We start from the raw sequence: 14724 nt of genomic DNA on the forward strand, positions 1-14724 counted from the left end.
CAATACTCAGAGCAGAGTCACTGAAATAAATAGACAGACATAACTTAATTCCATTGTTTACAATGGATATAACTCAGACTATGACTAATGTAGGGTATCACCCAGTATTAGGAATCTAAAATTCCCTTGAGCAATTAATCAGACATAATCCAGCACCAGTTTAGATCAGAGACTGAAAACCATTGCTATATAGAGAATTATGTAATTATGTAATAAATAATAATAGTAGTAATAATAATAATAATAATAATAATAATAATTTATATATACCCCACCCATCTGGCTGGGTTCCCCCAGCCACTCTGGGCGTCTCCCAACTGAATATTAAAAACACAATACAACATGTTTTAGACTACTTCAGAATTCTGCTGTTCTTGATGGCTGTACATAAATGTTTGAGATGCTCTTAAAATCCATGGAATTATTGCACAAGAAACTCCACCCAGGATGCAGACAATTACAGCTTCTGAAGCAACTCTTCAGCATCTCCTGATGCAAGCTGCTGCTGCTGCTGCTGGAACAAAATAATTTATTTCCAGCCCATGAGCAAATGGCTTCTCTGTATATAGGCCATGGCCTACAAGTTGGCTTGTTTTATTTGTCATGTAAACAAAACCTGCAAGTCATGCAGCAGACTGTTACAGACACAACTTGTTTAGAGGAGCTGTCCTGCAACTCAGATGTGCCATGCTCTTTCTTGCCTCTCAAATCCAGCTGTTCATGTCCAGGGCCAGCCCTGCCATTGGGAAAGGGATTTCAGATGTCATGGAAGAGCAGCAAATTGTCCTCCATTTAAATTAATTATTGTTATATGATTGCAGAGGAGAAAAAGTCACTTGGGCTACCCCTGTTCACATTCAGATACTTACGGAATGTTGGATAGGTGCAGAGTGGCAGATGGTGGAAAGATATTTTGGAAATTCTTTGAGCCGGGTTTCTTGAAGCGATGCAAAGGGCTATTACTATAGTCCTTAGTCAAACCCTGATCCTCTTGCCCCTCACGAGGAAGCTGTACTGTCTGATGCTTTGAGAGTGTGACACGCAGCACCTTCCCATATAGTTTTTTGTCCATTTAAGTGATTCATGGCTAAAAACAAGAAAGAGAACAGATGGAACGCTACTCCACTGAATGTGTGCTTCCAAAATGCTTGCCCCAGTTATCAAATAAGTGAGGAGTAGACACGCTTCAACTCAGCTTTATTCTCAGTCACAGTTGTACATTTCAAGAGTTCAGATTTGCAGAGAGCTTCTGAAAGCACATGTTGCTACTCCAGCACATCTTTTTATTTTCAGTCAAACGTGTTTCCTACTACGACTGAATACCTCTTTCAATTTAATCATGGACAGTTAAAATAATGGATCTAATCCATTTGGTCCCTTCCGCTTGCAAAAGGGCTTTTGATTCACAGTAGACCCCCTTAACGGAAGGTGGAGGAGAGACTCATTTTCCCCCTGAAAACCTGCTCAACAAGTTTGGGGGAATCCCCAGAATACAGGAGGTGGTGAAATAGAGGAACCAGCAAAAATCCCCTCCCCCTCCCATTAATGAAGACTCCAAGAGCAGTAGGCGCTCTTCAATCGGACCTGTGCAAACTGTAACGAGACACTGTTATTACCTAGTTGGGCTTGGGTTGCATCTGCCATCTGAACTAAGGCATTTTCCTTCTTATTAAACATGATTTTTACACGATGGACATCACCATAAACACCTGCAAAAGCAAAACAAGTATTTTTCAACACACCTTATGCACCAATCTCATTCAAGTTATTGGCTACTATTTAACCAAGTTGATCCAATGGAACGAATGACCAAGACTAAGTTAGTTCTATTAATTTCAGTATCTCTATTCCTAGTAAAACTTAATTGAAGGCAACCCTTTATATGCAACACTGGAGTATCACGTCCACGTCATGCTAAGGATCACTTCAAAGAGAACATTTAAAAAACAACCAGGAAGCTGGTGAAGCTTGTTAGATATAGAGCCAGGCATTGCACAAATATGATGAGTGTACTAAATACATACATCTTCCACATGAATGCATAGATCCAGAGTTTGTTTTATCCTCAGCTCAATTATTCCATCCTGAAGTAATCATTTACTTGGCCCAGTACATATATGTTTAAGAAGCACATAATGTGCATCTGATTATCAGTGTTTGCAATGAATACAGCTGAGAATGCAGCAAGTATCCATTTACTAGACACGTATCCATTTACTAGTTACTGGGGAGACAGATTATTTCTAAAACAGCAATGGGAACCTCAATCTAGGAGCAAAAATACAACCCAGCAGGCCTGTCTGGCCCTTGTAAACGTAAAGGTAAAGGGACCCATGACCATTAGGTCCAGTCGTGGCCGACTCTGGGGTTGCGGCGCTTATCTCGCTTTATTGGCCGAGGGAGCTGGCGTACAGCTTACGGGTCATGTGGCCAGCATGACTAAGCCACTTCTGGCGAACCAGAGCAGTGCACGGAAACAGCGTTTACCTTCCCGCCGGAGCAGTACCTATTTATCTACTTGCACTTTGATGTGCTTTCGAACCGCTAGGTTGGCAGGAGCAGGGACCGAGCAACAGGAGCTCACCCCATCACGGGGATTTTAACCGCCGACCTTCTGATCGGCAAGTCCTATGCTCTGTGGTTTAACCCACAGCGCTACCCGCGTCTGGACCTTGTAACTGTCCCCAATATGTGCCCCATTTCCTCAGACCACACTCATCACCGCCCATACTTCTCACCCCCAAATTCTTTTGCACGACTGTGTCCTCTGATAATGCCTCTTTCTTGTCTGGATGGATAATACAGAGGGATGTATCAGTGTGTGCAGAAAGTGGCCTCATGCACGAAGGTAAAATTCACATTTGTTGCCCTACCCAATTCTGCCCAGTCTATCACTGGCACGTGGTCCTCAGAAGGTTGATGAGATTCAAAAGGTTCCTCACTCCTGTTCTAAGATATAACTACTGCCTAACAGTTAAATAATCGCCACATGTAGACAACTCCGTGGAATTTAAAACCAACACAATTTGAAAAACCAGTCCCTCAGCTAATATATTTCTTATTTTAATCTGGTGTTGTACACAAACCAACTTACCAAACAGAATAAAGAGCCCATCTGGTGTGATTGCCTGCAAAAAAATCACAAGGCAATATTTTTTAACCAAGCATAATGTATTAAAAAGAAAAGGTGCATCAATTATTTTAGGATTGCCAGAGAACCTTAACAGGTAGCAAGTGCATGAATAGATACGTGAAATACAATATTAGGTAAACCAAAGTGCTATTATAAAGTAAAATTACTTCAAACATCCCCTGCTCCAGAATGTTCTAAATATATATACAGTGGTACCTCGGGTTACATACGCTTCAGGTTACATATGCTTCAGGTTACAGACTCCGCTAACCCAGAAATAGTGCTTCAGATTAAGAACTTTGCTTCAGGATGAGAACAGAAATCGAGGCCCCATTAGCTAAAGTGGTGCTTCAGGTTAAGAACCGTTTCAGGTTAAGAACGGACCTCCGGAACGAATTAAGTACTTAACCCGAGGTACCACTGTATATATACATCATGAAAAGTTATTTTAGTTATATTTTTCATTGATAATACTGGTTATTATCCAATCTCTAGTTTAGATTTTGGGTTAAGTGCCATAAGATTAACTGCAAACTATGTTTATGTTATAAACTTTAGTACTATATATGAGGCTTACATCAGGATTGAGATTGCTAACAAGCAAAACGAAATTTCCAGGCATTCCAGTCATTCCTGGGATAGCCATTCGCCCAGTCATAGCAGAGGTGGTGATTGCAAGAGGACCAAGTGCACTGGGAACAGCTGAGACGGAGAGACCTGGAAAAGTCAAAATAGATCTATAGAAATATTTCAGAAGATGTACATGGCAGTTCAATTTTTATCTCTCACTTTAAAGCACAAGCTCAGAGCGAAACATTCTATAATAAATGCTTCATAAATAAGCAAAGGCCTGCCATTTATTCCTCCTCACCTGGTTAAAATACCACAAATAAATCTTTGCAGCCTATCTTGATAAGACAAACCAAAACTGTACCATCCCATTCTTACGGATTTTCCATTTCTTGATGAGTTAAGATTTATTTCAGTATATTGGGGGTTTGAGTTCTCATACTTCCAGCTAGTTGTTAAATATAGGTACAAAAAGAACAGCCCCACTACAATGATTCACTTTAACATGGCAAAAAACATTTTCCTGTCCAAAGATAGATGAATTCCCAAATGCCCCAAGCTCTCTAACTAAAATTAAGTGCAGAAAAGTATAAAAGACACTGCTTTCTGACAGTACCATGGCCTACATACATAAAGGCGTGCTAGGTCCTTTGTCTACTCCAGTGCCCATTTTAATTAATCTGTTTAAACAAAAACAAACAGACAGACCAATAACAGACAGGGTTTATGCATACTGAAAAGGACTTGCCTGCCTGAGGAAACCCAATGGCAGGAGCAAAACCAGCAGCTCCCGCATATGGTGAGGAGATGATACCTGGAGTGCCTAAAAAAAGAGAAATTAAATTAGAGTGCAAGAGAATAACTGCTAGAGAAAACAGAAAGCAATTTCAATTCCTCTAAAGCTTGCTAAATTAACCTGGCACTTATTTCAGGGGTTGGATACACACATTTGGTGCTTTTAGTCACTTTAGAGCAGGCATCCCCAAACTCGGCCCTCCAGCTGTTTTGGGACTACAATTCCCATCATCCCTTACTGATCCTGTTAGCTAGGGATGATGGGAGTTCTAGTCCCAAAACATCTGGAGGACCAAGTTTGGGGGTGCCTGCTGTAGAGCCTACATGTGTCTGTGCTGGTTGTTCCTACTTCAAGAGGATACAGCAATCATGGGATCAATAGCAGCTGTGCAATTTGCACAACTCAGCTCACAAAGTGTGGCAGCAATCCTATACCTTATCTATGAGTAAGTGTCTTTTATTATTAATTTAATTTATATACCACCTTTCATCTGAAGATCACAAGAGTGGCTTACACAGTATAAAGTTGTTGGAGGGTTTACTTCTGAGTAGATGTGTATAAGGTTGCGCCGCAAAGATCCAAAATCTAGCGCAAGAATCAGCTTTGTACACCAGCCCTTTGTCTTATTATTTTTTTAAGTTTCATGACTTTATTTATTGCATATTTATATACTGTCTGACTGTAAAAAAAACCCAAAACCCCAAAGCTGTTTACAAAAAGAACAATAAAATTATCCGTAAAAACAATTAGGAACAAAATATAATTAAAATCAACAATGCACTAAAAATAAGCTTAACAGGTGGTAGTGTTCCTTTTTGTCATATAGCAGTCCAATTCATGCTGTTCCTTTTCTGTGGCAGATTTGAAATTGTGATGAGGGAAGGAAAGAAAAATCTGACTATTATATATTTTCAGCCAAATCATAATAGTTTTCCCAGCTCTCACTACTTAGGGCAAAATCCAACAGCGAAATAACTTTGAATGTTTAGGTCGAAATATTGCTCTAAATTGAGGCATAATATAAAAAAACTAGACGATAAATATTTGGGATTTATAATATGCAGAGAGAGTCCTGATCAGAGAAACTCAAGCTACATTTCCTGAAGTATACTCACACACTTGAACTGTGATACTTAACCTAATTAGATGCAAATTGCTACATAAACAGCTGTAAATTGTCCTTCCAATCTAAACAGACTCAGCAGCTTCCTTCACCCCTTATCTTTAGTGACAATGTGGCAGTTACACAAATACAGCAAAAACACCATATATTAAACACCTATAATACATGGATTGGTACCGTTCCTACTATTGGCAATATAGGTATTAATCATTTATTCACAATTCCGATTTCCATTGTAATTCATTATACATGCAACCAGCAACAAAGCACTTATTCAGTCAGACACAACCTGCATGAATACTGATACCAAAGACAGAAATACAATACCCACCATTTTTACCTAGATTAGCAAGAATTCTAGTATGCAAATACTGGTGGGCTGCCTTTCAATTTGTGGTGAAAAGCTGTCTATAAATATTGGAAATCTTGGATTAAATCTGTTGATGTTGCCAATGATGTTGTCCGCCCGCCCCCCTGGAACTGCTTATATTATTAGCTATTAGTTTTAAGGATTGTATTTTATTGCTATACATTGTCTGTTGATATGATGCTGGTAACCGCTCTAAGTTCCTTTGTTTAATGAAGGACAGTCTAGAAAATTGGTACATAAAATAAACACACATAGAGAAATGAAGCATTCTTACCAAAGGCAGCAGCCATAGTGGGATCAAGGGAAGGCTGTCCATCACCTGAAGGAAGGTCTAAACGAGTAAAGTCTCTGCTTTTATCATTGTTGTATTTTACATTAAGGCTTGTTAGCTTGGAGAAATCAATACGAAGAGTGCAGCAAGCATTGTAGATATTCTGACCGTCTAGAGCCTGTAAAGATGATAAAAGAGCTGACTTGAGTTTATGAAGTCCTAATCTTTTACAATACTGATATATGCAAGATAATCCTTTTAGCAATCTTGAACATGCTTTGGGTAGAGCAGAAGGGGCAAGCAGCTAGTGAACATTTCTTGTGCCATTCCTCCATGTTTTTCCAAGTCCATTCTCTAATGTTCACTACAGTCTTAAAGAACGGCATCATTCATACAGTTCCTTACAATATTACCACCACATGCCGTCAAGGTAAGCAGCACACACATCCAAATGCGGTAAGCATTTTGTTTCATTGGTCAAGCTTATGGTGTACCATTAATGCTTTTCCAATTAGAGTACCTGTAAGTTACGGTTGTCAGTCATACTTAATGACAGTTGCAAAGGACGACTGTTCTGTAATTTCTTAACATGCAAAGAAGAGATTTTTACAACTATGCCCATCCAACCCCAACATTAACTATCTGGGCCCTTTATGCAACATCTTTTGGGTGGACAAGGTAATGTTCATTCATTCAGCCTTCACTGGCATAGTTTACGCAGTAAAATCATTTTTTAAAAAACAAAAAACACTCACCATCTATAAAACATTAGTAATCCAGACATACTGAACACATAAAACATAGAAAAGACTCAGTATCCACCATTAAATAAAGTAGTTTTAAATTTGACTTTAAAAATCTTGACTAAATATCTTGAAACAAAGCCTGCTATGACAGGTTTGTGTAGACAATCACTGCACCGGTATGTGCCACAAATGTGTATCGGTATGGACCTCCTTTAGCAACTCCAAATGGGATACTACTGACACAAAACACTGGAAAATTAAGATGCATGTTAAAATCAAAGTCATACGCAGCAAATTGTTAACATGGTCAAAATCCAAAACTTATCAGGTGCATAGTTTTGCACTTACCATTTTGGCATAATGTGCATTCATTGGATCAGCATATTGAAGCAAGGCCTGGAACTGATTGTTTTTTGTGAAAGTGATAATCTTCAAGACTGTCCCAAACTTGGAGAAGATCTGAGTAAAAATGCAGGCAGCCAATTCACACCTTGATACTTTCCAGAAAAGTTTTGAGAAGCAAACTTCATGTGTACCCGACCCCCAGCAAAATAATCAATGTTACTTTTTAACCACATGGACAGAGATGTTTTTCTATCATGAGAACCACATGTAAATATAACAAAATCATTAAGTGAAATCTAGTGAAATAACTAGATAGCTGTGCCTTATTACTAAGTGAAATTGTTCGGTTATATTACTACTCGTGCTGCAGAGTGAAGCAAACTCCACTCAGTCATTTAATTGTTCTATAGGGAATGATTGCTTACATGCATACAGCTAGAGCACAACAGAATTGTTAAGAATATTTAAATGAATACATAAGTAACCCCTATTTAAAAAGATAAAGGTAAAGGACCCCTGACAGTTAAGTCCAGTAGCAAATGACTCTGGGGTTGTGGCGCTCACTTTGTTTTACTGGCCAAGGGAGCCGGTGTTCGTCCGCAGACAGTTTTTCCGGGTCATGTGGCCAGCATGACTAAGCCACTTATGGCGAACCAGAGCAGCGCACAGAAACGCCGTTTTCCTTCCTGCCAGAGAGGTACCTATTTATCTATTTGCACTTTTGGTGTTCTTTCGAACTGCCTAGATTGGCAGGAGCTGGGACCGAGCAACGGGAGCTCACCCCATCGCAGGGATTCGAACTGCCAACCTTCCGATCAGCAAGCCCTAGTCTCAGTGGTTTGGACCACAGCAACACCCGCATCCCTATTAATCTTGAGTTGAATATATAATTCCAGGTTCAGATCTTCCCTTTTAGCCAAACCTATCATCGCAGTCTAGCAAAAACAATTGACATGAAGAAACAGGTTTCTCCAGGGCAATTGAGGGGAACAATCTGTACCCATACACATCTGTGGCTATTTTGGAGGGAGTGTATGAGAGAGAAACAGGCTGCACTCTGAATCGTAGCTGCAAACTTTTCCCTTTTTTAAAGGGAAATTCCCTTATTCTGAATAGGATTCCTCGCAAGAAAACGGAAAAGTTGACAGCTATGCTGTGAATGCATGCACGTGACCAGATAACGGGTGCTGTTCGCTCCAGTCGCTATAGGCATATACTCTCTTTGGCAAATAATCATCACCAGATGCCCTCCCCTTGTCAGAAAATAGATGACCAGCCCAACACAATGAAAGATCAGCCCTGGAGAGGAAGTAGTGAAGGAATAAGCATCTGACAATTTGTTTTTCATTACCAAATACAACAATGTAAAAAAAAAGTACTGACTTTTCCGTGTATAAGACTAGGTTTTTTTCTTTTAAAATTATGCCAAAAAGAGGGAGTCGTCTTATACATGGATAGTGCACAGTGCAAGTTTCTTAAATTTGAGTCCCCCAAAACAGGGTCTTATACACGGAAAAATATGGTAATTGGTTTTTTTGTGTTAAAGTCTTTTACCTGATACAGCACTTCTAGAGTTACAGGGTAGAAGAGATTCTCAACTATAATTCGAAGAACAGAACTCTGACCAGGAGGTAGTCCGCCTTCAGTCGCGAGAGCACCTGTAAGGGCCAAGCCTCCGGACTGCACCGCATTCACTGCTTGCAACGCAGCTTGCGCTCTCTATGGAGGCGGTGGAAAGAAAGGATGGAAATGTTTTGTGTTAAGTTGTGAGTGAACATATCAGACGACACAGCAATTCTTCAAGCAGCTCTTGTTTATTCAGAGGCCAGAACAGAACTGAACTGAAGGGTTCAGCCAACCTGCTTATATAGAGCTCCAGTACAACGTAACTGTAACAACTTTCTGTAACTATCCAATCACTGAACGTCACTTTCGATCCCTTATTTGCATATGTGGACCTGAACTATCTACAGTATCCCCTTGCTGGCCCAGGGTGAGAACTTCAGTACATAACATTTTGTGTATTGTACATGCCATTGTTAGCTTGCACACACACTATTTAAAGAGTTACAAGCTATAAGGATCTATGTGCCCCCAAAGCGTAACCTTACACTTTCTCTCCACTGCAGCCCATGTGCAAATTGTTCATCTATGGCAGGGGTCGACAAGGTTTACCTCACCTGGGCCTGTTCACTCCAGCGGAGAGCCCTCCATGGACTGGATTGCATGCGCACATGAGCGCACGCACCCGCAATTTACGGCGCCTGCGCAATTTTCGGCACCATGAAAGCGAGTCCCTGCACCACACCAGTTTAGCACAGCGTGTGGGGACTTGCCAAGTGGGCGGCTCAATTGAGGGGCAGCTCGTGGGATGATTAAACGACCCCCATGGGCTGCTTGTGGCCCATGGGCCTTAGGTTGCCTACCGCGATGTATGGCACACACTAGTGAAGGTTACAAGTTTCCCATTCTGTATTCAGTGCTTCTGAAACACCAAGCGTAGGGCTTGCAAAGCCAGCTCGTTTTCAGGAATTTAGAGTGTGTCAGGTGTCTGGCACCTGTCTAAAGTCCTTTGCACAGCACTCCAAGTGCCGAAAAACCAGGTGACTTTGCTGGGTGCAGTTGAGAGAATGTCGGAGGAGCGGGGAGCAGAAAAGCTTCCCCACCCCTGCTGTTGACTGTCTTGTGTAAAACTCTTTACTACGTAATTGTTCTTATATATGCAATTGTTTTTACTGTTTTTATAGTATATTGTAAATTGCTTCGGAGTACGTCACAGGGAACGATTTAATAAACGGAATAAATATTATGAGTGAGCAAAACCTTGCCTTTGCAGCATTTCACTCCTTCAAAAGATGTTTCATTTCCAGGTGTTTTCCCATCCCAGTGTGCATGCCCCCTTCCTGATTTTTCCAATGGAAAAGTTGAGAAGTCCTCATGGGGTGGAAAAAACCTCTCCTACCACAGTTCCCGCACCCCTCTGACCTTCACATATGTAGTCAGCACACCATCAAACTTTATCTATTAGCTGTACTGTCCAGCCTAGTAACAAAGCACGAACGTTTTTAAACAGCTAACTAAAAGTAGCTGAAGATCAACATCCTTTGCTCAAAATCAAAGCACTGGCCTGCTTTCAGGAAAGTAAACTGAAGGTTTATAAAAACAGGATATTTAAGTGGTTTGAAAATCATCTACATACTAATAGTTCTAATGAATACTATGGATTCCCCCCTCCCCCCCAAAAAGTACCATACTTACACCCTGATTGGGTAGATTGTCAGTCTTAAGTTCTCGGTGATTGGAATACTGAATATAAACAGGCTGGCTGCGGAGGTGAGGAGTAACAGGAGTGTAGTAGTTCACCATAGTAACGGCAGCTTCTTCTGAAGCCATTTCTAGGAAAGCCTGCAATTAACACAAACAGAGGAACATTATGATTGTAAAACCACTTTCACTTGAAAACAAACAAACAAAACAAACAAAAAACCATGCACAGACTGCTGCTTTTATATTTGCTATGTACTTTAAAAATACATCTATTTACAAAAGAAAACATTGTATTTTTTATTTATTTTTCCTTCAAGTAGTTCCTTATTTTTATTACCGTACTTTTCGCACCATAGGACGCACCGGACAATAGGACGCACCTTGTTTTAGAGGGGGGAGAACAAGAAAAAAAAAATCTCCTCTTCTCTGCCCAGCGCCCCTTCAGCAAAGCGGCAGGAGGCGCTGCGCAGAGAGGGGGAGAATTTCCCCCCTCTTGTTTTCCCCCTCTAAAACAAGGTGCGTTCAGTCGCCTTCAGGCGGCTACCTTGGAAGCCTGGAGAGCAAGAGGGGTTGGTGCGCACCGACCCCTCTTGCTCTCCAGGCTTCAGGTTCCTTTTGACCTGCTCTTTGGGGCTGGCGGGGGGAAGCCCACCACCAGCCCCAAAGAGCAGGTTGGGGAGCAGCGGAAAGCTTCTATGGCTTCTTTAGCCCCGCACGCGCTCTCCCGGCTGGAGAGGTGGCACACAGCTAAAGAGGCTCCTGCCATAGCCGCGCATCACCTCTCCAGCCGGGAGAGGGTCGCGGGGCTATGGCGTCTTCGCTCCATAGGACGCACACACATTTCCCCTTCATTTTTGAAGGGGGAAAAGTGCGTCCTATAGAGCGAAAAATACGGTATGTAAAGGTGCCTTATTTCACAACTTGGAGATAGACAGGCATTTATCAATGTGTGACCCAATATAAGTTTTTTCAGATTTTGTTTTCCTTTGTGCTCTCCTAACACCCAATACCATTATAACTGCTAAAGACATTGCAGGAAACAAATAAAAATATTTTTGTTTAAATGACACAAGTTTTCTATATTTCTAGTGATTTCCCCCAAAAGCTTTTTTTTTTTTTAAACTTCACAACTATACAGTGACCAGCTTCAGATGTGATGAAAAACCATCTTTTTCAGCAACCAGGCCTTTGGCTGAATAGCATCCTATGTTCCTTCAAATGTGTTTGTGGGAGGGCGTGGGGTGGGTTATCGGTTTGTTTTGTTCTTGCTTTTATTATGCATTTTGTGCTTTTATCTTGTATTTTTATGCTGTGAACTGCCCTAAGATCTACAGTTGAAGGGCAGTACAGTATACAAATTTAATAATAATAATAATAATAATAATAATATTCCTCTACAAAAGCGCACCTCAGAATTGCACGTTCCCTTCTTCTACCTCTTTTGTACACCGAGAAGAAGGGATTGAAAGCTTCCACTTCTGATATTAAAGCCATCACAGGTCCCTGACAGGTCCAAATTTTGAGACATGTGTTTTGTTTAAAACTATGATCTGAGAGCAAAGCTATGATACAAAATTACACTTTCGTGGTTCATGCAGCTGAAGATTGAGGACACCTGCTAGTGACCTGTGCTCTTGGACTGCAAATGGCAGGCAGCTCCCTGAAGGGCTGGAGAGATACTGCAGAGAACTTCTTTGTAGCCCAGGAATCATGGTCAATAGCCCTTTGGGGACTGGGTGTGGGCTAGGTGATAATCTGAGTAACTTCCTGGTTTCAGGCACATGCTTGGTTTATTTTAGAGGCAAAACTATTGTGAGACAATTGGGAGATTTGAATTGCTCAACTCTTAACTATTCCACTGGATACTAGCCAAATAGCATACGCTACATGAACTACTTTTTCTTGAATTTTGGGTATTTACTGCAAAGTATATACATACCTGGCTCTTGCCCTTCAACATCAAGAGATTGGTTACTTTGCCAAAAGGTAGACCTAGAGAAATTATTTCCGCTTCAGTGACGTCATTTGGAATTTTACGAAGATGAAGGACTCGAGAAGGGGAGCAGGGAGATCTGTCTCCTTTAAATTTTTTGTTGTCATTCCCATTAGCTAAGATATAAAGAAACACTTCAGATAAAAATGTATACTTTAGCATTGCTAAAAATTTTGCTTGGTGTACCACCTGTACTAAGCAATAACAAGCTTTTCGTTTCCTTATGACATTTGTGTTTGTTCACTAATCTCTAGCTCTAATCACAGGAAGTTCTAATTCTGTTTTAGATAAAGTCTGTACGGGTTTATTCCAGTCACAGAACTTGGGAATTTTTCTTTTGGCTCACTAGTCACTCTAGGAAATCACGGTAACTAATTCTACAGCAACCAAAAGGGCTTCAGCAGCTGGGCCTGTTATTGAGCATCTTTCACAGAGAGGTTTATAAGCATATTACCCAGCTACTGGCTGCTTTGGAACTTTATAAGAGTAAAGCCCCCTAACATCATACAAAAGCATCAAGAAAGGTATTGCAGGAGAGATCAACGCTCCAGGGGAGATTGTGAGAAAATCAGAGCATGAGAGTCAACAATGCTACAGCCTGTTTTGACGATGGGCCTTTTGCTAATCTATACACTAATAGCATCTTGGTTGATTCTGCAGACAACCAATTTACAGTACTGCACAGAGGATCTTAAGTGTCAATAAAATATATTTTAGCTTTGCCAAAAATGGAAGAGGAGGATCACTGATGCCCACCCTAGATTCCTGAACTAGCACATGCACAGTACCCATGGACTGACTTGGCAGGCAATGTCTGACTATGTTAGGAAGGGAAAGAGTGGGTGAGTCCACTATCTGCTTACACAGACATCCTGAACGAAGTGAGGAAGCCTCCATTGCTGCTGCCAGCTCACCAGGCATGGGAAATGGGCCAGTAAACCAGATCAGCAGTAAATTATTGCAGAGGCCTATTGCGTAAAGGCGGTTTGTACATGTGCTCATAAGCGTAAGCTTGATCTGCCTGGGGTGAATATATCAGGCTGTTTTGGAAGTAGAGGATCTCTATGCAAGTCACTTCTTCAGAGGTGGATTTTAGGGGTACACCTGAAGGAAGCATGCAGGACAGGACTGAAGACTCTCCATTCCTCTGCTTCAACTCTTCCGTTTTTGCAGATTCTCTCTGCAACTCCTCCAGATATGCTACGTCACTTTTTCCCAATATGGAAACCAGAATGACAATATTCAAGTACTGAGAAAAACGACCAATTGCAAAGTATTATGTTAACGTTCCTTTGCTATTTACAGCTCTGCCTGTTGAGGTTTGCTTAACTGGAAAGATTGTTCTCAAATGCATTACTGTTTTCTCAAGTTTTGAGAAAACCTTTTTGAAATTACTAGGGCAAGGGGCTGACTGAAGAAAACCTTTGATTGACCGTTGAGATAATTCAAAAATTAACTGCAAATGGTTTATTATTTTATTTATTTCATAAAATTTATACACTGCTTGATTACAGAAAACCATCAAACCAGTTCTTAGTGCACTTTTTTAAATTAAGAGCAATAAATGATATTTTCATGCCTGCTTTACAGGTAATTAAAGATCTTTCATAGCCTCTTTTAGACCTAACTAGCTAAAATAATTTGACAGCATCTATAAATTCACCATTTCATACCTTTAGCTGATAATGGAAGGCTATCTACATAAATAAGGCTGTTCACTGGAACACTGTTCGCTGTTCCATGGGGAATCCCGTGGTTCCCAAATGTTTTTCCCCATGGACCACTTGAAAACTGCTGAGTGTCTTGTTGTAGGAATAGGAATGCACTGCTAGATGCTGTACGGTTTATCTGTATTTTTACAGACAAGCCATGTACCACCTGAATAAACCTTATAAACCACTGGTGGTCCACAGAGCAGAGTCTGAGAACTTTCCCAAACTTCCTCTTCCTTCTCATTTTGAAGCTGATTACAAATTATTCCATGCCAATTATGCGCAGGGAAAACTCTTATGCAGATGTTACATTAACCATAGTGATCTCTTAAAGGGAGTAAGAGAGAATGCTCACACAAGAGGGGAGGAGCGTGTGAGTCTGGGGAGACTCCCAATTT

The 14724-nt window shown here is 40.8% G+C and overlaps 1 protein-coding gene across 1 annotated transcript in view; it reads right to left on the reverse strand.

The window, feature by feature from the left end:
• The window catches only part of PTBP3 (polypyrimidine tract binding protein 3), a 48749-nt gene that overhangs the window by 8018 nt on the left and 26007 nt on the right, over positions 1 to 14724 (reverse strand). Inside the window, 11 exon segments of the mRNA XM_080988532.1 lie at positions 870 to 1063; positions 1065 to 1087; positions 1617 to 1709; positions 3095 to 3128; positions 3711 to 3850; positions 4452 to 4526; positions 6267 to 6441; positions 7358 to 7468; positions 8909 to 9073; positions 10613 to 10759; positions 12561 to 12730. Of these exon segments, the coding sequence (XP_080844658.1) occupies positions 870 to 1063; positions 1065 to 1087; positions 1617 to 1709; positions 3095 to 3128; positions 3711 to 3850; positions 4452 to 4526; positions 6267 to 6441; positions 7358 to 7468; positions 8909 to 9073; positions 10613 to 10759; positions 12561 to 12730 (1327 nt within the window).

Source organism: Podarcis pityusensis, assembly GCF_964106645.2.
Source record: "Podarcis pityusensis genome assembly, chromosome: 17".
Taxonomy (NCBI): domain Eukaryota; kingdom Metazoa; phylum Chordata; class Lepidosauria; order Squamata; family Lacertidae; genus Podarcis; species Podarcis pityusensis.